Below are 27,119 nucleotides of genomic sequence, written 5' to 3'. Positions count from 1 at the left end.
CCTCCATTATCTGGAAAATGAACCATGGACTATGTCCATGTGCATTGGGAACACATTTCTAAGGTTTGCTTCTTCTGAGTGTGTTAATATTTGCCTGTGGTTTGAACAGTTCTGTCCTGGGTCTGCTGTGAGCCTGCTGGACAACTGTAGTTGGATCGTTTCAACCTCTTTGAGAATAATTTTATCTTATCGCTATAATGGCAATAATATTTTATTAGCTCCTAAAGAAAATAGCAGGACACTCCCTTGATTGTAGAGCATACACTATTTTAGATCTTGTGTTTCCATTCATTTTTTACTCTGAATCACCGGTTCTTTACAACCTGCCACTCGAAGTGACTTACTTAATTGTACCTATCTGAAGTGTAAGTCCACGTTGATTTGTCTAGCAGCAGCGCATGGAAAGTGCAGTAGAATTACACAAGCAGTGGGGGGTGTAATGGGTGTGAAATAACTGGGTAAACATGGGAATCCAAATCCCAGCCCCACCCTGTTCCAAGGCTATATGATCTGTGTATGCGATTCCCATGTATTCTGCTGCTGGGATGACCAGTAGCGTCGTAAAGGTGTCAACAGTGTGATTTTCTTAGCACTTCACTAAAATGATAACTCGTGGCAAATTGTTTTTTAAAAACAAGCAACAATTCTGCTCTAATATTTAAATTGCTTCTTTGCAGAAAAAACTAAAATCACTATAGTAAAAACCTTCAATGCATCAGGTATGACTTACTATCAATATCAAGACTTTCTTTTTTGTAACTAAAGTAAAATTAAACACATGGCTGGTATTTATGTTTTCTTTCTCTTTTTTTCCTATCTTTTAAAAATGCAATCTGTTCTTAATGAATAGATGTTTACCTATTTATGCTCTGGGTACCTGAAGTCGTGCTAAGCGTTTGGGGCTATGTAATCATGATCAGATACAATGCCCACCCTTAGGAATCTGCTTGCTTGGGGAGAGACAAGGCAAACAAACAGATAACTAACCTGAACACGTATGCAGATAAAGGCAAAAGACTACACAAGTGTCTCTGACATGGTTAAGAAGCGTGGGAGATAAAAGGGCTGGTGTTAGTGGTCATCAACAGGATAGAATTTATGAGGGAAAGATTCTTAGAGGATTGAACCTCATTCTCTTTTGAAATCAAAAAAGGGATATACTTTTAAGTACCGAGTGCAAGGGTAGGGATACCTGATCTGCTTAACAAAGTCTTCTGGTTGATTTAAAATGGGGGTTGGCAAACTACGGCCTACGGGGCAACTATGGCCCACCATCTAGTTTTGTAAATAAAGTTTTATTGGAACACTGCTGTGCCCATTTGTTGACATGTTATCTGTGGTGAATTTCCAATACAGTGAACAGGAGAGTTGAGTAGTTGTGACAGAGACTATATGGCCCACCACGCCTAAAATACTTACTATTTGACCCTTTACAAAGTTGTCTCGTTCATGACGTAAAGGATGAACAGTGGCTGTGTACTTTGGGGGAAATTACAGATAACAGCCCTAGCAATGGGAAAGAAAATTCTCAAGATTAACGAGCAGCCCAAGACACACGCCCCTGGAAACGAAGCTGCCACTAAAATTTAGAGAAAGATGAGAGATGATAGAATGTAACGCTTAGTGGGGACTAGACCCATAGTTCTGGAGAACACTGAAAGCATAACTAGCCACCATCTCAACCAGGTATACTTAAGTCGAAATCTTTATCTTTTGGTGTGGGTAACGTAGCTGTGAAACAGTATAGAATTCTACACGTCAGATAACTTTTGGCACCTAAATTCAGTTTGCCCCCAGAATCACAACTCTTAGTTGAAGGGTGATGCCTATGCACCAGCTAAATCACCCTGGCAGAAACCATTTCCCATGCACTAAACACAAGTTATAATTTTAGTCTGTGTCCAGAGTTGTTCTCTTCAGAAACAATTAAGCACCCAAAAAGCACAGTGGAGATAAAATAGCAATCAGACATTGCATACGTAATTCTGACCAAACCAGACCTAACAAGGACAGCAAAATACTCCGTAACAACCTTTCCCTCTTGGCACTTTGCTGAATACATGACGAGCATTTGCCCCTCACATTTGCTGTGGTTTTCTTATACTTCGCCAAAAGGATGAAATTAATGAAGGCAAGATTTTTAGGGGAGTAAACCTGGAGCTCTTTTCAAATCAAAGAAGATGTACGTCTCCTTTCACCAAAGAAGAAAGTGCTTTTTAGGTGAATATGTATGGAATGTTTTGTCCTCACATGGCTTATTTCATCTCCCATTCATCTCTGCCTCTTTCGTATGCCTGTATAGTTTGTTGTCCTGGCTGTGTCTCCATTTTGCCTTCACTATGACTTTTTTTTCTTTTTAATGTTTATTTATTTTTGAGACAGAGACAGAGCATGAGCGGGGGAGGGGCAGAGAGCGAGGGAGGCACAGAATCCGGAGCGGGCTCCAGGCTCTGAGCTGTCAGCACAGAGCCCCACGCGGGCCTCGAACCCACGAACCGTGAGATGATGACCTGAGCCGAAGTCGGACGCTTGGCCGACTGAGCCATCCAGGCGCCCCCATAACTGTTTATTTTCTGGCCAGTATCGCTTCCTAGATTGTATGCTCATTGAGGGCAGGGTCTGTATCTGCAACATTCCAAAGCCTGTCGAATACGGTAGTTGTTCAGCAAATAGTTTTTGAGTTTTGTCGTTGTTGCCTAGGTGCAATAACATCATGACATTGGTGTTATTTCTTACATACATTTGCACAAGGAAATATTAGAGTGTTCATGGACTCCCCTGCCCAGGAAAGGAAGGAGGATCTCTGAGTAAGGGCTGTTCCATTTAAAGTCTCTATACTGGATTTGCATTCACACTGTTCTTTTTATATTGGACAGGGGAGGGATTAATTTGGAATGGGACAAAAATATTTTTAGGGAGGAGTAGGGGATCAGACAGTGAGTGACATACTGAACCATAGTAAAGAAGGAAGTTCTGGAGCTGGCCAACTAAGAAACGAAAACTCGTTTCTTTAGCCTTTGTGGAATTCATCCAGCCAGTTGTAGCCAACTTAGCATATTTTTGGTCCACGTTTGATATGTACATTTGTGAATTCTCTTGATGACATGTTTAACCGGTTGGGTCGTGTTTTCTTTGCAGGAGTCAAACCCCAGGGAAATGTCTGCAATTTGTCATCTATTTGCAGTGACTCAGGTTAGTGCTTATGTACATTACACGCTACCAGGTGAATGCGCCCCGTGGGGAGCAAAGGTTTGTTTTTCTCCTGTTGAGTATGTGATGTGTATCTGTCTGATCTGTCTCTTTTCATACCGCCCGGCTACTAAGAAGTCCCAAATGAAGACAAAAGCAAATTTGACATCTGCCTGAAATTATCTTCCCATTGCTTAGTGAGATGATAGATTAACTTCCTTAATATGAGAACACGATGTGCTCGCTTCGGCAGCACATATACTTAATATGAGAACACGAAGGTCCACACCAACTATTTTTCATCATAGCTTTAAATCCATAACTAATGCCCTTAAGGTTGACTTATGAATATATTAAGTAGTGAACTTAATTATTGAAAGCAACTTCTGGTATATAAATCCCTCAAGCTTTTCCACAGAACCTTAAATATGAAAGCTTAGAAACAGGGTGTCATCTTTTGCCGAAAATAAAATAAACTGCTCTCCTAAGCATGTTGAAAACCTCACGTCCACCTAGTTTCACTGGATGCTAATTCCAGTAGTGTCCATAGTGTATTTTGCCATCTTTAGCCCACGCTGTCCACTATTTCCTAAAATTAAGATGGAAATCTCTTGAGAACACGCTATTTTTGAAATGGGAATATTTCCCCTTCTGCCATGGGCCAGAAGGAATGAAACAACCATTTTTCTCACGTCGGTTTGGCTCTCTGGGTTCCCTTCCTTGTTAAAACCGATGAAAGCAGGTGTAAAAAACATAAACACGTGGTGTGGCAGGTCAGAACTGGATCGTGACAAGAGAGAAGAGGAAGGTAACGGAGTATGTTGTAATATTAAAGTCTTCAAAAACCATTCTTGTGGGAATGTTTTCCTTTCAGTCTGTTCTTTTTGTTCTGTTTAATAATGTGTTTGAAAAACATAGGAAACAATTTCAGGAAAAATGAGTTAAGGTTGGAATGGTGCTGGAAAACAAGAAAACTTTGTATTCAAAGAATGGTCCACAAACATTTTCTGTTTGTGTGCATGTGAGATTTCCTCGTATGAGCTTTCTGCTGATAGTGTGTACCAGGTAGAATACCGTAGGAAAATATTATCTGGCTTTGATTAAGGGGGAAAAACTTGTTAGGTTCATTTCACTTTCATATATTGTCTCTCTCTCTCTCTCTCTCTCTCTGTCTCTCTCTCTCTCCCTCCTTCCCTGCATCTTCGCTTACCCTACTCTACTGAATTCTCCATAATTTCATTATTTTTATGCTTCATCTGTGTTTTGGACTGGTGACTAATGTCTAGTTTAGTGTTGTGTCTACACAATGTTTGATAACTTTGAAAATTGAACATTTAGTCAAAAAAAAAAAAAAACTGGTCATCTTGAATAACAGATGCCAGGAAGCTGGTTGGAGTAATGTTTTCCCCAATTAAGCAACTGAATTGACCATTTGTTTTAGTGTCTGGTGAAAACAGCCTCATCAGGGAACCAACTTTTTTGGCACCAGAAATTCCATGATATCCTGCCAGAAACTAGAAACCTTCACTTCTTGCAGGTTCCAGTCTGAGTTCCTTAATGGAAATGGAGGCTGTTGAAAAAACTGGGAGCCGACCAGGCAGAGTTAGGCTGAGGGTCAAAAGGTGGTGGCTTCCTGGTTTTTCTGCTACCGCTGTGCTCCCAGCACATTTGTGAAACTCAGCACGCATTCCACCAGACCGGAGGATGGACTTGGAGAACGGACGGGTGAGGGAGAGAAATTGTGGCTGTCCGCAGGTGCGCACACACATGCACACGCTCAATAAATTTTAAGAGCTAAGAATTTTTTCAAAAATGGATGAGTAATTCTGTGTATATGTCAAGTATCTTTACTTTTAATAATTATGCACTGCATCAAGTGAGATTTCGATATCAGTATGCAGAAGTTGAGGTTCTCGGTAGAAAAGTGGCCAGAATGGATGAATCTGGTTAATCACTGGACTAGTGGCTTTGTCATTCTTTTTTTTTTTTTTAACATTTTAATTTATTTTTGAGAGGTACAGAAGGACAGAGCATGAGCAGAGGAGGGGCAGAGAGAGAGGGAGACACAGTATCTGAAGCAGGCTCCAGGCTCCGAGATGTCAGCACAGAGCCTGATGTGAGGCTCGATCCCACAAAGTAGGAGATCATGACCTGAGCTGAAGTCGGATGCTTAACCGACTGAGCCACCCAGGTGCCCCCTTTGTCAGCTGTTTTAAGTGAAAGTGGACCAACCTGGTTATGAGAATCAGTTGTACTTTGGGTTGTTACAAAAGATGAGCTGAGAAAGCATTCAACCTTCTAGTTCCGGAGTCGACAAACTACTGCTCATAGTCTAAATAAAGCCTGCCACCTGTTTTAGTAAATAAAGTTTTATTGGAATGTAGCAATGTCATTCACATACATATGGTCTGGCTGCTTTCATGCATAGTTGAGTAGTTCTGACAGAACATATGGCCCACAAAACCTCAGATATCTGATCTTTCACGAAAAAGGTAGCTGACACCTGCTCTAGTTTTTATGGCCTCTTTGCCCTTCTGCTTACGAGGCCAGTTATCTGTCTCTGTAGATTATGAAGTGCACACAATATGCTTCTGTTAAGGAGTCTCTATTTTCTCTTTTTTTTCCGATAGAATCTGAGCTCCTCTGAGTATATCCTGTAGGAAACAGGTTGACTTAAAATGGGTTCTGTATTTCCCAAAGTGAGCATTTTAAGAGTAGAGTTTTCTGGTGTTTCTAGAATGAAAGCCACAATGAGTTATTCCACTAAAGAAAGGATTCTCCCTGCACACTTTTCAGATTTCAAGAGCAAAATCTCAACTTTGTTCCTAGGAGAGAGATTGCATTTGGTACTATATTTTAAAGGGGGAAAAAAAAAACCCAAAATGGCAAGGAATAAATAGACTTTCACAAGATTGCTTAATTGCTGAAAAACACTTTTCCCCTCCCTCCTTCATTGGGCAATGAAAACAGCCCGAAAAGATTTTTAATGTTAGAGCCACAGTTCCCCCAGTTAGTATCTTTATGGGAAACAAAGCTCTGATGAGAAGCATGTAGGATTAGAATTTCTTGACAAGGAGACAAGTTTTTTCTCTTTCTGCATTCCCACATAAAATTTATAGTTCACATTTTCTGAAAATTGAGTCATTGACTACCTTTCTGCTAGAAAAGACAGTAACTGTGAGTACCTACAAAGAATTCGATGAAACCGTTTATAAAGTAATTTGATAATCCTTTTCCTGTGTTGTAGTAATCCTTAAGCCCTAAGGATGGAAGTCTCAAATTTTGTTTTGAAAATTTATTTTTAGCATTTTTTAGAGGTGAGATAATGTTTCAATATGAAGAAAGCAGTGTTACTCAGGTACGTTTTAAAGATTTTTTTTATTGCTAACTTAAAAAGCAAGTGTCTGTGCATTTAAAGATTTGTTTAAGGTACAGTTTATTTATGGTATTTGGCATATTTATTTTTATGACCAAAATTAAATAAAATATGTGTTGTTGAATCACTAGCTTTGTCAAGAGGGTTTGACTTCATAATAATCATGGTATTTTTTTTAATAATCGTATTTTGGTTTTCACTAGACTTGCTGAATGTTGATATGATGGAATTCTATTGCCTTTTAAATTTTAAAATTATATTAGAAACTTCTAGCAATAAGAAATGGATTGGGTCTAAGAACAGTCTTCTGATTCTGATCCCGTTCCACCCCATGGGGGATTTGGATGCATATACTCCCCATAACCTAGATTGGTTCAGAGGAGCCCAGCTAAATGTAGATTGTTCATTCAGTGAATATTTCCTGAGCACCCACTATGTGCCAGGCAATGACCTACGTGCTACAAATGGGGTGATGGCTGCTACTAAGTTTCCCTTTTCACATTGGGATCTTTCACTTAACTCCGGGACCTTTCCTGTGGAGAGCTTTACTAGTGTTCTTTTGGGGGAACCCTTGGAATAACGAAATTAATTAGCACATTAGACTTGCTGATTCAGAATATTTTTAAAGGAGATACAGAAACGAAAACTAGCTCAGTCAATATGGATTTGATCGTTCGCTAGGTAATACTCCAAGCAGTTAGCATTCAGTCTTTGGGGTGTAGTTCTTTGGGTGGCCAACGAAACTGGAGAACAACTTCTTGTTAGAGAGTGTAAAAAAACACGGTATTTGTTATATTCTTAATGATTTTATGCTTCTACAGAATCAAAATCTGGCTAATGGCACCTTATCTGGAGTCCTGTCTCTAAGTGAACTCAAGTGAGTAATCTGCTGCTTGATTGAAAAGTTAAGACATCAACGATGGAAAGATACTTGTTGAGCTACCTTTACTTTTGGAAACCGAGAATAGGAAATAAACCCGAAGGTTATAAAGAATTGGTTCTTGAGTTCTTAGCAAATTAGCATTGGTAGTCACTGGCCATCACCTAATATCCTTATGAGGCTGTTCTCTTAGATGATCTGAAAGTATGTAAGAGCTCCATTTGAATTGGTATTTGAGTTTTAATACGATTTGGTAGCCAGAAAGGTGGAAAGAGTTCAAGGTAGGATGGCAGGTATACCGTTTGTTCATGCTTTCGGGAAACATCAGTCATTCAAAAGTCAGAGAGAGCTCTTTGTTAGGTAGATAGCAGCTTATAAGGACAAGCACAGACAATGAGAAATACATTACACATGGATGCTCCCCGTTAGACAAAAGGTCAAAATGTCAGGCCCAGAGACAGTCTTACCTGACTGTCACTGGGAGGGGAAACGTCATGTGTTCACCCTCGTGCAGGGAAACAGCATTAGAGACAAAATTCGTCTTCTCTCAACCTTGCTGCTACCTCTCAAATGAGGTTTTCATAAACTTTCGAAACAAACCCAAAGCTCTGGGGACTATCTGGGACGACCCTGAAGGAAAAAACCTCTCTGAGGTCAAAACAAAAGGAAACAAAGGTCCTCTTAAGGGTCTTCCTTTCAGTTAGCATTTTGACCTGGCTGCTTTTGATGATTCAGCGATGCCTAGGTGGAGAGGAGGCCCAGAGCCTACCTGGTGGATATCAAACGTCTCTAGGGCTCTACTGAGTTTATAGTGGCAAACAGTTAAAGTGGGATGGGCAGAGGTGATATTCCTGTCCTTTATGCCTATTTTTTTTTTTTACCTCCTGAGAAAAATCTAACTTTCCTAGCTATTCAAAGTATAGTATATATGTGAAATAAAAAGCAGAAGATATCAATGCCCTTGAAGTATCTTAAAGTTGAGATGAGAAACAATAGTGATACGACACATTTTTTTAAACTCACAAATTCATAAATAGAACACAGTTTTGCATACTTGTAATACAGCTTAATTACTAGACTTGAAATATCGAGTTCATTTAAAGCCATGAAGCATTTGTTGAGCACCTACTATGTGTTTGGCCTTGGGGATAAACCCAACTCTGATGATGGAAAACTGGTTCTAGAACAGTGGTTCTCTACCTTGGCTGCATATTAAAATCACCTGGGGAGCTTTCAAAAAATTCTGATGCCCAGGCACACCCTATAACAATTAAATCTGTATTTGGGGGCTGAGACGCAGACACTGGTATTTTTGAATGCTCCCTTGGTGGTTCCAGCATGAGGCCAATTTTTAGAACCAGAAATCTGGAGTCTGGTAGGATAGACCTAGGATGCAAACAAGTAACGGTATGGTACAATCACTACAATGAACATGACCTGTCCAGGGTACCAAAGGATGTTCTAAGTATCTAAGTTGTCCCAACTTCCCGTGAAGCTCTCCCACACTGAAGAAATAAAAGTGTTGTTGAGTGGGATGGCAGGAGAGGAAAGAGGGAAATTCTGGAGAGGAGGGGAAGGGGGTGCTGGAGAGTGCTAGAGGGCAGGTGGGGGCAGGTGGAGAGGGAACAAGGAAGAAATGAGGGAAGAAATGAGAGGTGCAAATGAGAGGTGCGGTTGCAGGGGCCCATGGTGAGTGGTGGACCCCTTTCAGAAATTTGCCCTCGGGCCAGTTCTTTCTCTGGCCCTCTGCCAGAAGAAGCTGCCTGGGGGTTGCAGCAGCCTAATGAGTAACAAGATTGTTCAACCGTAATTTATATCTTGCTGTTGGCTAGAACTTCTACGGCTTCTGTCTGGTCAGTTTCCCTTGTCATAGAAATAATTTATTTTTCTCACATAGGAATCTCATTATACCCAGTGTTACTTCAAAGTGAACACTGCAGGCAATAAATACCATAGGCTTAATTTAATTGCTAACAATCTAACTTGTTTTGAATTTCACATCACCAGTGATCTCCTTCATGTCATTTTCTCTCGTTTTATTCACAGGCGATCAGAGCTAAACAAAACCCTGCAAACCTTAAGTGAGGTAATCACTGTACATCCTATACCTTGTTTGTAATTACTGTTCTATTTGGGGGAAAGCATGGATCTCTGCGTTCCTGAGGAAAAATGTATTCAAACTTCCCCAAATCTGTCATGTGAAAAACACTAAGTAGACTAGTTCTGTTACTCCGGAAATCAGACCTGGGCACAATGGATAGTTGTTACAAGGGGGTAGATTTTCCTTCATGTAAAGCCAAAAGTTTCTTAAAATGAGGGCTCCAGAATGAGCTCCCTTGTGTGGTAGTGAGTTCCCTGGACAGTAGAAGTATGCAAGTAGAGCCTTTATGCCCTGAATAGCTTTGATGATGCGTCAGGAATCTGATAGGAATGTGAACTGGATGATCCTTGGGGGTTATTGTGGTTCTAAGATTCTGTGATGCTGTGATTAGTCCTGGGTTGTTTTATCTGACATTCTCAACTGTCAAAGTAATGTGTGTGTGTGTGTGTGTGTGTGTGTGTGTGTGTGTGTGTGTGTGTGTTGTTTGTTTGTTTCAGACTTATTTTATAGTGTGTGCTACAGCAGAGGCCCAAAGGTGAGTCATTTTTAATATTTTTATACATATTGTTTCTCTACTCATGAGAAATAAAGTATTGAGGAGTCTTAGCTTGCAAATTTACATGTGTTCCTCTAAAATAAATACATATTAATGACATTTTGGATATATGTTTTTATTCTTTGAAACACTCACTATTCTGTCACATCCATCTTCTCATTTCATTATGAATCACAGAGGGATGAGTGGTATTGGGCCATTGCCTCCGGTTCTGTGACGCTGAGCATCATCAGTGTCCTTAGCCCCAAGGGCCACCACTATAACCAAGAAATGTCTCCCAGTGGTCCAGTCTAGTGATAGGCCAGACAGAGAAGAAGGAACATAATATGGTGCTTGGGAGAAAAAGGAGAGAGGGAAGGAAAAGATGGGAAAGGAAGAGAAAAGAAATTAAAAGGTGTGTGCAGGGATGAATATGAGATTGCCTGACAATTATTTGATGTTGCACAGATGATCATTTTAAATTGTGTCCATTGGCTGTGTTGGCTGCATAGGCGAATGGCTTATGTAGGTCAGTAATCTCGCCACCTGAATCCCGAGCATTCTGTGAGAGTAAAAGTCCTAGAAAATGACAGTTTCTGCTCATCACGGTATTCACTGGTACAAATAATGGCAATTCTTCCATGAAATTCTGGATTGAATCCCCATCCGCTATATATACTTAGTTCATGTCACTCACCACTTTTTTATTATTTGCAACATTAACATTTTTTCACGTAAACCAAGACTGAAGTAAAAAAAAAAAAAGCGATAATGTCTTAAATTGCTAGTTATCTGATCATCTAGATTGAATTGCCAGAGATTTCTGGATTTAAGAGACCTTGATGTTCGTCTGGGCTGGTATGTGAAAGGGCTCCCATGATAGAAATTCAAATGTCTACAGATACTAGGCAAGTAGCCAGCTGGGGTTAAGGCTAGATGTTAAGATGCTTGTCTTTGCCAGTTCATGGTTACGACGGGCAGAATGAGTCAGCAGCTGTGTGCGGTCAGAGGGTCTCTGGTTTGCAACCTCTGTGAATGGAAACCTGTATAAATGGCTCATGGTAGAAGGCCATGGGTCTTCACAAGCTTATTGGGCTGACGTTGCAACTTAGCAGCATCAGTGCCTCCTTTTCTCACTCCCAAGTTTGAAAAAACATTTACAAATACGTAGGTCGGTTTCCAGTTTAGTAACATTCTGGTTATATAAATATATTTCTCTTTACAGCACATTAAATTGTACATTCACAATAAAAATGAATAAAACAATGAACATATGTGCTGTAATGGTCGCTTTGAAAAGAGTAAAGATTCGACCGATGGGTAAGTTCTCTCTCTCTGTCTTTATTGCCGTGTTTGTTTTCATATGACTCTGATGTGTTCTGTGTAAAACTGAAAGTGTAATCGATAAATTTAAACATGAGTCTTGGGCAGTATTTAGAGAGCTCTAAAAGGTGGTTTTTCTTGCTTTTTCAATAGAGTTTCAGTATACCTTATTTGAAAACATGGTAGAACAAACCCTACTGAGAGAAGGGGACTGACTTCTCTTTGGAGTGTTTGGCCGATTGCTGCCGGGATGGATTTACTTCTGAATTCTTAGAAGTTGCTGAAGAGCAACTGATAATTGCAGATGTATAACCACCCCCGAATTATTCACTCAATAAATATTTCGAGCACCGAGTATGAATGTATAATTGTCGATATAATGGTATCTCGTTTATTTTATCATGTTTTAGACAAATGCTCTTTAAAATGTAGTCGGTGTAGGAATCCTAATCCTTGATGGATCTGAGCTTCTGTCTTGTCTTATCCTTGACCGTGCATTTTCTTCTTTCTTTTCTGTTGCCTCCTCCAGAACAGTGCTGCTGTTCTGTCAGGATACCCTGCCCTTCCTCCCCGGAAGAGTTAGAAAAGCTGCAATGGTATGTAGCAAATATGCTGACCCTTTTCCTAAAAGTGATAATAATCATCATAATAATAACAACAACAACAATATTTAATCACCATGCTGGCCAAGGAATTTTGGAATATCGATAGTGAAGAAGGGCTTTCAGTTTTAGGCAAAATGCATTATTCTCTTGTATCAAGTTTCCGTTTGGACCATTACCTTGAAACAATGGTTTGCAGTCTTGGTTGCAAGTTAAAATCACCTAGGGAGTATTACAAATATTCTGACATACCCGCCCCCCCCCCCCCCCCACGCAAATCTCACCAACTGAATGTCCTCATATTTTTAAATTTCTCTGGTGTGGTAGTTGAGAAAGGGTATCTCATTGTAATTTTTAATTGGCGCTTCTCTTATGAGGACCGTTCGAACGTTTTTCATGTATTTGGGGGTCATTTTTGTATCTTTCTTGTTAATTGTGTGTTTATGTCTTTTCCCGCTTTTTCTAGTGGATATTTGATCACCTTTTAAGAGTCCTTTGTAAACTAGGGACATTAATACCCTTTGTGGTACATGTTGCAAATATTTACTTCTAGTTTGTCAGTTATCTTTCGACTTTATGTTTTTGTCACGTCAGTTAAATTTTTTAAAAATGTAGCTAAATTTACTAGTCTTTTCTTTTATTGCCTGTGGATTTGGAGTCTTAGTTAGAAAGCCTTTCTCTATGCCCAGGTTATGGGCGAATTCACCCTTGAAGTTTTCTACTATTTATATGGTTTCTTTTTTTTTTTTTTTTTTTTTTCATTAAATCCACTTGGAGTTTATTCTTGTGTGTGGTGTGAAGTACGGGTCTAATTTAATCTTTTACAAACTGTTTAGCCAGTGATCCTGTGCCATTTATTAAAAAGTCTTTTTCTCAGTGACTTGAGATGCCATCTGTGTCACATGCTAAATGTTCATAGCTATTCGGTCCCAATTCCAGACATTAGATGTTAACATTGGGGGAAGCTGGGTTAGGGGGATACACAACTGTGTTATTTTTGCAATTTTTCCATACGCCTAAAATTAATTCCATTAAAAATTTTTTTTGAAAATCTTTTATTTCCAGTCTCCTACCCTCAGCGATTCGGATTTAATTGGTCTGGGACACAGCCTAGGCATTAAGGTTTTTAAAAGCCTTCTTGGTCATTCTAATGTGCAACCAATGTTGAGAACCACTGCCCTAAATTCACCACATCAGTGGAGGGAAACTGAGAGTCAGACGCTCCAAAGTAGCAGGTGACCCCAAAGTTATGGACGACGTGATCACAGGTGTATAAAAATATACGTAGGAAAAGCTAGGGAGTGAATGAATGAAAATACTCACAGGGGTTCCCAGTGATTGGCCTGCCTACTGTCAGTACAGGCAGTATTTTGTTTACTTTTCCTTTTCTTCTTTGCAGCATTTTCTATACTTTATTGCAATCAGGTAAAATTTGTATTTGAACAAAAGGACATACGTTTTTCAACGTAAACTTCTTAAATGGGGACAGAAGGCTAACTGTAGCTTTCTGCCCTGTGTGAGCCATATTCCTGGGATATATTAAACATTGGACCTCAAGGAATAGCTGAAGGACTTCAGAATTCATAGCATTTTCCGTAGTAAAAAGTAAACAGCATTTAAGTTTTAGGCTTAACATGCCCCATTAAGCTGGAGGGTTGAGGCCCATTTGGGAGATGGAATTTCTAGAAGTATTAGATCAGATGAAGATACCATAGCTCTTTTGAGGCAGCCCCACAGACCTCTGATGGCTGCTATTCAAAGAGCTGTTAGGAAAAAGAAGCAGGACACAGAAAAGCGGGCAGAGGATGAACTCAGTGTCTGGCTAGGGCTCTGTCATCAACGAGCTGTGTGTCTGGCTGTTGCTTCTTTATAAACAGAAATAAGTCTCGGGTTCCTCCTTTGTAAAATGAGGAAGTAAGTCCTATCAGCCCTTCCCAAAGGTTACTGTGCATACGGTCCCAGAGGGCCTTGTTAAGATTTCGATCCACCAGGTCTGGGAAAGGCCTGAGATTCTGTATTTGTGGTGCTGTTCCAGGTGAAGCCAGTGCTGCCGGTTCATGATGTCATTGGTCTGGGGTGTAGCCCAGGCTTCTGTATTTCTCAGAATTTCTGGGTGGGGTGACTCTAACGTGTAGCCAAACGTGAGAACCACTAGGCTAGAATTAGGTGATGGCTCAGGGTCTTTCCGATACATTGGTTCTTAAGGTTGGCTGCGTATTGCAAACACCTTGGGCCCTTTAAATCCTACTGATGTGTCAACGTGGTCTTCTTGGGTGCTGGAAATACTCTGTTTTGATCTGGGCGGTGATGATACAGGTGTATACGTATATCAAAATTCTTCAAGTTCTAAATGTAAGATTAGTACACTCTACTGTACGTAGGCTACACCTCAGTGAAGAAGCATATTAAAACAAATATGGATACCAGTGCCCACCCCAGAGATTCCAGTTCAGTTGGTCTGGGGCAGGAGCCCCAGCACTGGTGCTGAAGTGCTCTGACGTTTCTAATATATAGTTGGCTTTGCCCACCACTGCCCTGCCACTCCCCGTGCGCCTCTGCCAACGGACGGAGGGCTCCGAATAGCAGGAGTGCGGGCAGAATTAGATAGAGGGTAGCCTCTTCGTAGTGGAGCCCCGTGAATGGGAACCCTCGTGCTTGGGCGTTTGGCTGCCGCAGACCCCCAGATGTAAAAAGGAAATTTATGCTTCGTAAAGCACCTTTGCCATGACTTGGCCCCGTGAGTTGCTGGAGTATACAATTCAGAGAACAGAGTCTCAGAGACGTCGGGTGGATTGCCTACAAGAGGAATGAGAGCTGGAGCCTCCGCCAGGGCTTCTCGACGCGTCACCTTTCTGACTGTCTGGCACCCCTTTGTTCACACTGCCATCCTGGACGTCAGGCTGTGTAGAGAGGCCTCCGCCGGGTGTCTGGCCAGACTGGACCGAGCCGACATTTCTCTTTATGGGTGTCACTTGCCTCGGGTTCCTCAACCTAATTTTCCTTCTTCCTCTCGCCCAAGAGAGGCTCTAAGAACATCTTCTAGTTGGTGCTCTTAAGTCATCAGCTAAAACTGGATCCATCAGAGGCTTCCCTAGGTAATAGTTTGTTGCCCCCTCTGGTTGTTCTTCCTCCCACCCCAGGACTGGTGGATGCTGATAGCAGACGAGTTCTTCTCAAGCTTCCATGCCATGAAAATATATGGGCCTGGGATCCTCACCCCTGCGCCAAGGCCAACTAGAACACACACTGAGGAATAGGCCACAGAAATCTCTGTATTTTTTAAAAGTCTTCAGGGTTATTCTCACGCACAGCCTAGGTTGAAAACCGCTGGGCTAAAGCAACATTGAGGGCGTAGCTGATTCACAGGCTGGGGACCCCTGTGGCCTCAGCTTCATTCATTTTCTTCCTTCAGCAAACGTTTCCTGCTCACTACCTGTGTGCCACTTAGCATCATGCCAGGCTATAGCAGCAGAAAATCGATTCAGACAGATTCCTATGTTCATCGGTTTCACAGAAGTTTATGTGTCATTAACCTCACTTCAAGATTTTCTTGAAACAAAATTCAGTAAATCGAAGACAAAAAACGGCAGTGTGGTTTACCTGTCCCGGCCAATACCACGCTGCGTATGAGTGAGGTAAATTTGAGGTTTCTGGGAAAGGAAAGGCTCACTTGTGACTCACTAAGACTAGTATGAGAATTTGCTGAAATAAGTTCCATGATCCAAATCAATAATAATGATTTCCACATTTTTCTAATAATGGATCAACACCCGGAAGATTGTAATTGACCGAATTATGTACTTCACAAAAACTACAGGGAAAACTTGAAGAACATTTTCTTGGTATTGATAAATTTAGAGCTGCTTTTCTTTCTTTTTTTTTTTTTTTTTAGAGCTGCTTTTCAATTTATGCCATGCCCTTTTGTACCGCATGTTAATACTGAGTTGACACAAGAGTGTGAATTTGTTATGGACGTAGTTTTGAAATGGACGTGCTTTAGCTTCAAAGTCAAATCAATTGTTCTGCAAATGATGAGCCAGTTTTGTCAATGTGGATTTGGATACTAAAGGAAAATGATATTTTGGCATTTAAGTTTTTAGAAAACCTTTCAGTACGTTAGGAGCAGTTTGGGCATGTGATTCTACTTTTTTGAGAACACGTTTTTGTAAAATCTAAAAAAACAGTAAGAGACAGATTCCTAATATATGAAAACCACAGTTGGGTAAAGGCATTTAACCGCCCCCCTCCCCCCAGGAGCACATAGAAGTGTTACAAGATCCCCTCAACTGAATGATAGGGGATAAGGCACAAGAGCCCGAGAGGAGGGGTGATTGAGTGAACCAGAACTGGGAATTCATAAAAGAGCATCCCTCCTGGCTAACTCCTCTCCCAGGGAGGAAGTGGTAGAAGGGGGCGGGGGCAGGGGGCAGCGGCAAGGGCACAGAAGGTGTGCAGGGGCGGAGGCTGGGAGTGGCAGGTCCCCGATGGAGCCAGGTCGCCTTGGTGGTGTCGGATGATTGCCAGAGGAAACGAGCGTCTCTCTAACTCATTCGGGTCTCACGTGCATCTTTCTGATTCTTTCCTTTAGTGACCCTCAGGATCCTGTTGTATGTCCTGCTGGTCATCCAGATGGCCCACCGATTTCTTCTTCTAGTGGTTCCACCCCAGCTGCTCCTCAGGCCACCATTCTGGCCCAGGTCTCCGGTGCCTTCTCTTCTGCGGAACCTCTCAGCCATCCACCTGTAACCCGGAACCCTGCCTCTCCAACACGAGCGATTCACCTTCCTTCTCCCCAGCCGACAGCTCTCATTGCTTCCAGCCCTACCACGGATACGCCCCCCAAATCTGGAACTGTCTCTCCCCCTCTGCCCCAGACTGATCTTTCCCACACCCTGCCACCCGTGAAATCCTCACTTTCCTCCCCCACCACGTCTGTCCCTGTGAATGTCATCACGACCAACACACGTCCTCCTGACGAGACAGGTAAATATGAGGATCCAAGCTGCTGCTACGTGTGTTACAATCTGGCAGATGCCAGCCTGCCAAACCAAGGTGTCTGTAGTAAGACCATGTTGGACCTTTCTTTTTACGATGTCTGCTTGATATCGAGAGCTTTCCTGCAGGCTTTCATAGAACATAGAAATAGCCCTGAGGCGAATAGATCTTAGCATATTCTACCGAGATGACTTATTTTACAGGTTTCTTTCTCCTACAAAAGGTTGGTAGCTCACTGTTTTCAACATTGCGAAGAGAAAACTTTTGAACTATTAAATTCAGTAATTGCACTTAGAAAGAAAAACTTTGCAGCCCTGAAAGTCAGTCACAGAGCGACAGATGTGGGTCTGCAGGGGCCCTCACAGGCAGCGCGATCTGGGATAGGCCACTTAGCTCCTCCTGACCCAGCCTGGGGGACTTAAAGACGGAAATAACCGCACTAGCTGCACTAGGTTTAGAATGGTGGTTCACATGAGGATGCCATGGAAACTGCAGAGGGCTCCCCATACACAAAGTAGGCTCACGGGTAAAGAGATAAAGGCAAGAGCGAAAGACGCCAGAGACAACTCTGGATGCTCTGAAGGCTCAATTCAGTGAGTCAGAATCAGACTGTCCTCGGATTTTCAGCGAGTAGGAGGCAAAACCAAGTTCTCGGTGACGAGATTGGAGTGGAGGTTGTGGTCTCCGCCTCCTCCCCCACAGTGCGAGCGTCCCCGGGAGACTGGAAGCTTCTGCCAGTTCTGCCAAGGGACTTGCTGTTTCTTTGAATTTGCACTGCTCTCTCAATTTGTTTTTATAAATATGGGCATTTTAGGCCAAATTATAAAATCATTGGGGCTTCAGTAAACTAGTTAGCCTGGGCCTAAAAATGCCCACCTTTGCAAAGCTATCCCCGGTGACCATCAGAATCCCACCTGACAATTTCCCCGGGAAGGCCAGCAACGTGGCCTGCTGTGCCTGTGCTTCTGTGGGCGGGGCTGGGATTTCAGCCAGTGACGCAACAGAAGCCAGGTGACATACATATGAAAGATGTGTCGGGGAATTACTCGGTAGCTAAAAAGTAGACATAACTTGACAGTCCCACAAGAGAGGAGTAATGAAATACGCTAAGTCGATAAGTCACCTGAGCTCACCGACTGCAGCTGCGCATAAGAACAGCTCGATGGAAACCTGGGGGCATTTTCCAGGCCTGGAATGAAGTGAAAAGAACACAACAAGGAAGAGTTGGTACACTATGTTTATAAGAGTATGTTACGACACCTGGATGGAGATAAGAAGGGAATCTGCAAAATAAGAAATAGGATGTTAGGTGGTGGAATTAAGAGACTTTTTCGTTGCCAGACAGGTTTGTATCATTCCCCAATTAAAAAGCACTATTAAAAACCAACTTACAGCTGGTCGTCCAGCTACTAATTTCGTAATAGTCTCTTTTTCGTAAAAAGAGCTTCTAGTTATCCATGTAAAATCCGGTACGCATGATAGAAATTAAAAACAAGTATATTTATACTTTTACAAATATACACTAAATACACTGATGTGCTTTTGCATTTTGTTCAGTTAGGTTTGTTGTTTTTTTTTTAAAGACTTTATTTTTAAGTAGTCTCTACATCCAGTGTGGGGCTCGAACTCACAAACCTCCAAATCAAGAGTCACGTGCTCCACCGACTGAACCGGCCAGGCACCCCAGTTAGGTTTCTTGAAGTATAATTTACATACAGTAAAACTCATCCAGATCTATGGATAGATGAAATTTTTATAGTTCCATGAGGTTGGATTAAGCACCCAACAGCCACACGACCACCAAAGTTCCCTCGTGTTCCTTTATAGTCCACTCCTGTCCACTACCCCCAGCCCCTGGCCACCACCAATCGGTTTTGTTTTTCCTGTACTTTGGATTTTTCTAAAATGTCATATGAAGAGACTCATACAATGTGTAGCCTTTTGAGTCCGGCTTCTTTCAGTTAACATAATACATTGGAGAACTGGAGATCCATCCATGTTGTTGCAAGTAGCTCCTGCCTTTTAATTACTGAATAATTGTCCATTATATAGATGGATCACGGTTTGTTTATCCATTCTTCAGTTGATAGACATTTGAGCTTCCAGTTTGGGACTGTTATGAAAAAGGTCCCTGTAAAAATTCACGGACAAGTCTTCTTAAGATACGTTTACATTTCCCTGGGGCAAATACCTAGGCGTACGTTTGCCAGGACATAGAGTCTATGTGTGTTTCTTTGTTAGTGATTTTTTCCATTATGTGTTCATAAAATGATTTGGCTCTCTGTTACAGAAATTGTTTACACCAGCAGCAGCAGCAGTGATTCTGATCTTGAGAACCAAGTGTCCCAGATGGAGAAGGCTCTGTCCTTGGGCAGCTTGGAGCCTAACCTCGCGGGAGAAATGATAAACCATGTCAGCAAACTCCTTCATTCCCCACCTGCCTTGCTGGCTCCTCTGGCCCAAAGGTATGACTTCGCAAACTGATGTGGTCATAGAGGAGACCCTCTAACTGTAAGAATACTTCTTATCAGGATTAATTATAGCCAAGTATTTTTCTCCCACATAAGAGGTTCATAATGACTCGTTAAATTGTTACTGCATATTCTGCTTAGAATGGGGAAGACAAAGTGGGAGTGCTGAATTTGAACTACCACTTATCTTTGCAGATTGCTAAAAATAGTGGATGACATTGGCTTACAGCTGAATTTTTCAACCAAGACCATAACTCTAACCTCCCCTTCTTTGGCTCTGGCCGTGATCAGAGTGAATGCTAGTAATTTCGACACAACTACCTTTGCTGCCCAAGACCCTGCAAATCTTCAGGTACATCCTAATCAGTTGTGGAAAAAACCTTTTCTTGTATATAACTGTAGTCTCCATGACGGAGGCAATTACTGCTTACAGTCAGGGGCGATACTCAAAGTATTTAATATCTAGAACAATGAAGTGCCACAGGATCAGAAAAAGGACGTTGGTCTTGGCTGGAGCAGGATCTCAGAGATCTTTGTGCCCGGTGTCAACCCTTTAGCAGGTAGACTGTGGAAGTTTTGCAGGGGGGTAGTGTTGCTCAGGTGGGGAGAGGTGTCCAGTGGCGAGAGAGCAGGGACATCGACTACATATCAACCCATTTCAATATTTTAACAAGTGTTTCGATGGCACTGGTCTCAGTAGTGGTGCTGAGTATCATTCCTGCTCCTAGCGGTTTCCAGCCACCTATTATAGGGATTAGGGGCTGGAAACACCCAAGAAAAACCAAGTCTTGCCTTTTAACTTAATTTTTATAGTCTTCCCTTTGCAAGTTTAGTGCGTGTGGTTCTATGAAGACTTGACCCTAACAGATGGCCAAGTTGGTGTGTCTGCAGTTACCGTGCACTTTTTCCGCCCAGTTCTGTTGACATGTACATGTTATGTAATGTTGACATTATGTAATTGACATGTAATATCCTACACTTTCTGACCATTTCTGTGTATCCTTAAATTGTTTCCTTTCCTGCTCTGAGGCCTCATCGCCCAACTACACATCCTCTCCAATTTCAGAGCAGTCACAGACACAAGAACAACCGATTTTACAGAGGCACCACAAATAAATGCCTTTACGGGATCCTCCAGCTTAGTTCTCGCGTCTTCCACCTCTTCGCGTTTTCCACCTCTTTGTTATACTAGCCCCAGGCATTTTTGGTATCCTTTACTTGATTTTCAGGTTTCTCTGGAACCTCAGGCTCCTGGGAACAGTATTGGCATTATTACTCTGCCTTCATCGCTGATGAGTAATTTACCAGCTCATGATGTGGAGCTGGCTTCCAGGGTTCAGTTCAACTTCTTTGAAACGCCTGCCCTGTTTCAGGTAAAGTTCATGCTAACTGCTTTTGGTTTAGGTTTTATCTTGGAGTGCAGCAGTTTCGTTTCTTTTAATTCTCACATATTCTTAAATCTGCTATCAGTCAAACGAACTACTGAAAGCTGCAGTTTATTTTTAAACAGGACCTAGCGATATTGGTAATGATGAGTAACAATAACTGGCATTTCTATTAAATTATTATCCCAATTTTACAGATGAGGAGATGGAAACGCAGAGAGGTTTAACTTGCTCAAGAACACACAGTTTAAGTGGCTTAATGTTATATTCCCTATACAATTCACGAGGGCCCCTTTGTGTCAGTTTGTGAAACTTAACTCAGTATTTAGAGTACTGTAGAGTGGAACAAGCTGTTTCTTTTTCTTTTTCTTTCTTTTTTTTTTTTTGTTAAGTTTATTTATTTTGAGAGAGCGTGCGCATGCACATACAAGCAGGGGAGGGGCAGAGAGCAAGGGAGAGAGAGGGAATCCCAAGCAGCCTCCGCACTGTCAGCACAGAGCCCGACGTAGGGCTCGATCCCACGAACCATGAGATCGTGACCTGAGTTGAAACCAAGAGCTGGACGCTTAATCGACCGAGCCATCCAGGCGCCCCAGACAAGCTCTTTCTAAAGTCACATTACTTGGTGACCCTCAGTTTCTCACCTAGATTGTAAAATAAACCATGTGGATTAAGTGGGCTGTAGGGTCTCTTCCAGCTCTAAAATTCTCTGATGACATTTCATTTTTACCCTTGCCATCTTGTCGATTCTTTGGTGTGCTAGGACCCTGCCCTGGAGAACCTTTCGCTGATCAGCTACGTCATATCATCCAGTGTTGCAAACCTGACGGTCAACAACTTGACAAGAAATGTGACGGTCACATTAAAGCACATCAATCCAAGCCAGGTGGGAGAGGCCCGTCTGGTCTGTTCATTGACCAAATACACTTGTGCAAACCGTGTCCGTGAGTTGGCCAGAAAAAAGGAGATCCAGCAGAACCTCAAACTCGGTCAAGGCAGTGTGTAAGACTAGAATCACGTGGTCACTCTGTCGGGTCTTAGCATGCCTGATAACTGGCCACCTAATTTCCAAGAAGGAGCAGTGGCAAAAGCCAGCTATTATCAATTACCTAATTTTAGTGCATTTAGATCTGTGGCTACAGGTCTGATTCTCACCTCCAAAGAGAAAACATCTCTCATTTCAGGTCAGATTGAGCATTATCTATAGCCTCACCATTCAAAGCGTGGTCTGCAGACCTGTACCATCAGCATCACCTGAGAGCTTGCTAGAAATGCCAACTCTTAGGCCCCACCCTGGCCCCCTGAATCAGAATGTGCATGTTAGCAAGGCCTCAAGGTGATTCCTATGTACAATTGCTGAGTTTAAGAAGCGCTGACCTATTTGAGACCCACTCTTTCTAGGGACTAGAATAAAATTGGAATTCTCTAAAAAATCAAGAATGAGATTCTGAAATTAAAAAAATTCATAATTTTTTTCCAATTGCTTTTCAGTTTTTTCAGTTCAGTAAATTAATTATTTGTAATTTATCTTTCCACTGCAGGATGACTTAACAGTGAGATGTGTATTTTGGGACTTGCGCAGAAATGGTAGGTTCCAGTCATAACTTTTTCAGTCTTAAGGGGGCAGGGGCAGAGGGAGGAAGAAAGGGACAAGAGCGATGGGGCGATCATCGATGCCATGGCCTTGCTGAAAGGACAGATACTCTTCCCAATGCCAACAGGTGGCAGAGGAGGCTGGTCGTCCGATGGCTGCTCTGTTAAAGACAGGAAACCGAATGAAACCGTCTGTACCTGCAGCCACCTTACAAGCTTTGGCGTCCTGCTGGTAATAATCCCACATTATCTCGCTTTAGATTCTGGGCCTGAGGGGTAGCTGGGCATCATGCCGTGATGTCTAACGTGATGGATGACTTTGATCAGCAGATATGACATTGTGGCAAAGTTAGAGACTAATGAAATTACCCTTCCGGTAAGCAAATGCACTTGAAAGAAAATTCTTGAACGTGGAAGTATTTTCTCCAGCCTATTTTTACACACAAGTTTTCCTGTTTTGAATAGCGAGAACTAGGGGATTCAGGTTAAAATGGGTAAGAAAAATGGTATGGTTTGCAGTGCACTTTAACATTTTCACCAAACGCTTTGACATAAATTATCTTCTGTACTCTCTCCAACAGGCCTGCAGGATAGGGGGAATGAAGTGTTGTTATTGTCATTGTAAGAAGTTAGAAATAAGACTCATTGGTCCAGCGACTGTCCACAGTCATAGAACTAAGAAATAGAAGAACCTGAAGCCAAATTCAGGTCTTGAAGCTCCTAGCCCAGTGCTTTTCCAGCGCATCATAACACACTGATAAGCGTCTGGGCTTTGGAGCCAGCCAGACCAGAATTTGGATCCTGGTTCCTCCGTTTCATAGTTATGTGACCTTGGGCACATTATTTAACCTCGCTGGGGCTCAGTTTCATTCGTTTTTCCTGGTGATAATAATCGCGTCTACGTTGTAGTTTTGTGGAATGAACTGTGGATGGACACGTAGAATACTCCATAACTGTAAATCCTAGCTCTTTTATTTATTTCAAATATTTGGTCTTGAGAGCAGTATTTTATTTTCCAGGACCTATCTCGAACCTCCTTGCCACCCACTCAGATGATGGCTCTGACGTTTATCACATATATTGGTTGTGGGCTCTCGTCGATTTTTCTGTCAGTTACTCTTGTAACCTACTTAGCCTTTGAGTGAGTATCCGACACTGGGAACTTGGATTCTAAGGCACAGTACTCCCCTCCATTGCCAAAATGTCTTAATTAAGTGCGTTCCTTGGCCTACCTCGTCCTGTATACTGCCTAGAAGTGCCACCCTTATGCAAAACTTAACGGGGCTTTTTGGGTAATATACTCACTTCCTCCTACCAGTTTTTGCACTTGCTGAAGGCAGGGGTTGTGTCTTAATCATCTCTGTACCCTAGAATGATGCCTCGTAGCTAGCCGACATTACGTGTGAAATGAAAGATCAATGCAAACCTTAAAACCTAACAGCTTATACTCTGATATAGACCATACTTTTGTGTACAGCCTAAGAGCTATGCTTCACTGATTACATTTCGAAGTTACTCTGAACAAACACAGAAGATGGAAAACATTAGCAGGTGAGAGGATGAAGAATAAAAGGTGTAAAGCCTCATTGAAAAATACAGATATTCCATGAGCGCAGCTTTGTAAGTAGGTCAGAGCAAGAATGACATTCCAAATAATGGCATCTCCTTGGCTTACCCGAAGGGTCCCTTTGGTCACTGTGGGGAGGAGTGGGGCCTCCCAACAAATTCTGTTGGAAACAAAGAAAACAGACACTTCGATTACATTAACTGAATTAAACGGTATGTACATTCTGGGATTTAGATTTTGGACACTGATCAGGAAACGCACAAATTTACTTTCAGTGCCAAACTTTGGGTCCAGCTGTGACTACAGATCTTCTAGTGGACTTTTGGAAATATGATTAATGAGGCTAAATTACTCCGAATGATTTCACCAGGTCTAATTTCACACACATAGATGTGTACATGTCATCAATTAACTGTAATTTCCTACGCCCGTTTCATTTAGCTCTAGTTCAGACTCTTCTTTCCGTGATCTCATTTTAACTAATAACATGAGATAACTGGGGCACCTGGCTATGTTTTGAAGATCTGAATATAGGAGCCTATCGTATGAGAAGCGACAGCAATGCTTCTAGCAATAGCTTGGGGAAAATGAGGGGGGGGCTTAGTAAATTCCCCTACAAACTCTTTGAAAGGATGGGTCAACAGTCAGCATGTAAAAGGTTCCCCAGGAATGTCAATACAAATTTTCCATATTGTTATAACAGGATATTCTGTTTCGATTTGTTGTTGTTGTTGTTGTTATCCTTACGGTCGTTGACTTTAATGCCTGCCCCTCCCACACACACAGAGAAGAAATTTATGCATGTAGACATTGACCAAAGAATAAAAATAAATTTCTTAGATACGCTCACACAAGGGCTGTCAGAATGTGCTGCTGATTCCTTCCTTGTCCTTTCCTTCTAGAAAGATTCGGAGGGATTACCCTTCCAAAATCCTCCTCCAGCTGTGTTCAGCCCTGCTCCTGCTGAACCTGGTGTTCCTCCTGGACTCGTGGGTTGCTCTGTATGACGTGCGAGGCCTCTGCATCTCAGTGGCCGTATTTCTGCATTATTTTCTCTTGGTCTCATTCACATGGATGGGCCTGGAAGCATTCCATATGTACCTGGCCCTCGTGAAAGTGTTTAATACTTACATCCGGAAATACATCCTTAAATTCTGCATTGTCGGTTGGGGTATGTATGATTTTGCTTGCACGTTGCCTGGGCTTTCTCTGCTTTCGCTCCAGTATCTTGATTTTTCATTACACAGAAACGGTGATAAAGCAGGTCACACTTGGCAGGTTTCTAACACAGCTTTATTGTCCCTATACATTGCACTGCCCACAGGGCGACCTTGTCCAGTCTCTTTCTAGAACACCTGTATATTACGCTGGATTGGTTGTGAACATAAACCCCTTTTAGGTTGGGGCTATGAATCCTCTCTGTATCTCCAGTCACTAGAATTAGGGCTGGCACACAGAAGGTGCTCAATAAGTTGAAGAGGTGAGCGGGGTGATAATGAGGCCCAGCTCTCAGTCCCCCACCTCCCAGCCAGCCGCACTCTATTCTGTGTGTCCCAGATGTTACACACACGCATGGCACTATCCTCAGAAGAGCAGAATGAGATGAACGTACAGGTAAAACCCGATGGAACGTCACTGCCACAGTGACACAGTTTTCAGATCATGCCACATGTTGGTGGTGGTGGTGGGTCACAAAGTCTGAGACACGGCACGTGTCTTGAAGGTCCCTTCACTCAACTCTGCACCAAATGTAGGAGCCTCCTCATCGTGACTTATCCTTGACTAAAGATGATCTAACTTCTGCTTGAATGCTTCTGTTATTAGGGAGCTCATTATTTTTGTTAAAAAACCAAAACTCAACTGACTGTATTTTTTAAAATGTTTTTTTATTACTTATTTTTGAGAGAGAGAGAGAGACGGAAGGTGAGCAGGGGCGGGGGAGGGGCAGAGAGAAAGGAAGACACAGAACCCAAAGCAGGCTCTAGGCTCCGTGCTGTCAGCACAGAGCCTGGTGTGGGGCTCGAACTCATGAACTGTGAGATCATGACTTGAGACGAAGTCGGACGATTAACCGACTGAGCCACCCGGGTGCCCCTCAACTGACTACGTTTTAAAAATCTTATCGGCTCTTTTCAGTGATTCATGAATCGGCAGCATCCAGTCGAAGATGCAGATAGAAAGGAACTGTACAAGATGAGAGACTTTTATAGACTGAAGGGAACAGGAACAAGCAAGTTATGCTAGGCAAAAAAGCGGGTTGATTATTACAAGGTTATTCTCCTTTAGGGGATGACGGAGGTGTCTGTCAGGCAGATTACCTAACGAGTACTGATAACGCGATTCCTGGTTGACGGGTCTAGGATGCCCTTTCTGGAAGAGCTGAAACTAATTAAGTCAAGTCTCGGGTTCATGACTTGGGGCTTAGCATAAGTGACCCAATTTTAGGCCTGTTGTCTTGTTTTTAACACCTTACAAGGCAGCCAATAACCATGTTGTAAAGCCCTACAGTTCTGCTCTGTCATTAAATTCACTTGGCTCTCTGTTGGCACCAGTGGTCTTGTTTCTGCTCTCTATGGCGAAAAAATTATCAGCTAACACCTCTCGACTGAACAGCCTTGTAGATAATCTAGAAGTAGTATATAACATTATGAATAATGCCCTACTTTTCAGTGTATTTTCACACAAGTAACCCCATGAAACACGAGCCAGTGAGGTTAGCACAAGGCCGTTATTACTAACATCGGGTGAAGAAACCGGCTCAAAGTGGTAACGTGATTTACCCAATCCACACAACTTGACAACAGCCCAGACTGGCTTTCTGTATTCTTACGCATTTCCTTTCCACTGAATTATGGCCACCATCCCTCCCAGACTCACTCCCCTTTTCAGGCTACATATTCCTTTTGTTCAAATACAAATTTTATCTGATTGTAATAAAGTATGGAAAATGCTGCAAAGAAAAAAAGGAAAAGTAAACAAAATACTGCCTGTACTGACAGTAGGCAGGCCAATCACTGGGAACCCCTGTGAGTATTTTCATTCATTCACTCCCTAGCTTTTCCTACGTATATTTTTATACACCTGTGATCACGTCGTCCATAA

General features: G+C 42.2%; 1 protein-coding gene across 2 annotated transcripts in view; it reads left to right on the top strand.

The window, feature by feature from the left end:
- The window catches only part of ADGRG2 (adhesion G protein-coupled receptor G2), a 121,496-nt gene that overhangs the window by 83,726 nt on the left and 10,651 nt on the right, over positions 1-27,119 (top strand). The window contains exons 8-24 of one of the 2 annotated variants that reach the window (XM_027054634.2): positions 678-719; positions 3,139-3,192; positions 6,495-6,547; positions 7,387-7,442; positions 9,492-9,531; positions 10,044-10,081; positions 11,307-11,401; positions 11,934-12,000; positions 16,595-16,989; positions 19,292-19,466; positions 19,668-19,824; positions 20,702-20,845; positions 21,621-21,743; positions 22,399-22,444; positions 22,579-22,682; positions 23,470-23,591; positions 24,920-25,188. In XM_027054634.2, the coding sequence (XP_026910435.1) occupies positions 678-719; positions 3,139-3,192; positions 6,495-6,547; positions 7,387-7,442; positions 9,492-9,531; positions 10,044-10,081; positions 11,307-11,401; positions 11,934-12,000; positions 16,595-16,989; positions 19,292-19,466; positions 19,668-19,824; positions 20,702-20,845; positions 21,621-21,743; positions 22,399-22,444; positions 22,579-22,682; positions 23,470-23,591; positions 24,920-25,188 (1,980 nt within the window). The remainder of the gene's footprint in view (positions 1-677; positions 720-3,138; positions 3,193-6,494; positions 6,548-7,386; positions 7,443-9,491; positions 9,532-10,043; positions 10,082-11,306; positions 11,402-11,933; positions 12,001-16,594; positions 16,990-19,291; positions 19,467-19,667; positions 19,825-20,701; positions 20,846-21,620; positions 21,744-22,398; positions 22,445-22,578; positions 22,683-23,469; positions 23,592-24,919; positions 25,189-27,119) is intronic. The other variant, XM_027054635.2, reaches the window with a different exon arrangement.

The sequence above is a fragment of the Acinonyx jubatus genome, chromosome X (genome assembly GCF_027475565.1).
Source record: "Acinonyx jubatus isolate Ajub_Pintada_27869175 chromosome X, VMU_Ajub_asm_v1.0, whole genome shotgun sequence".
Lineage (NCBI taxonomy): Eukaryota > Metazoa > Chordata > Mammalia > Carnivora > Felidae > Acinonyx > Acinonyx jubatus.
The sequence above is the reverse complement of the archived record's forward strand: the minus strand, read 5'-3'. Positions and strand labels throughout refer to the sequence as shown.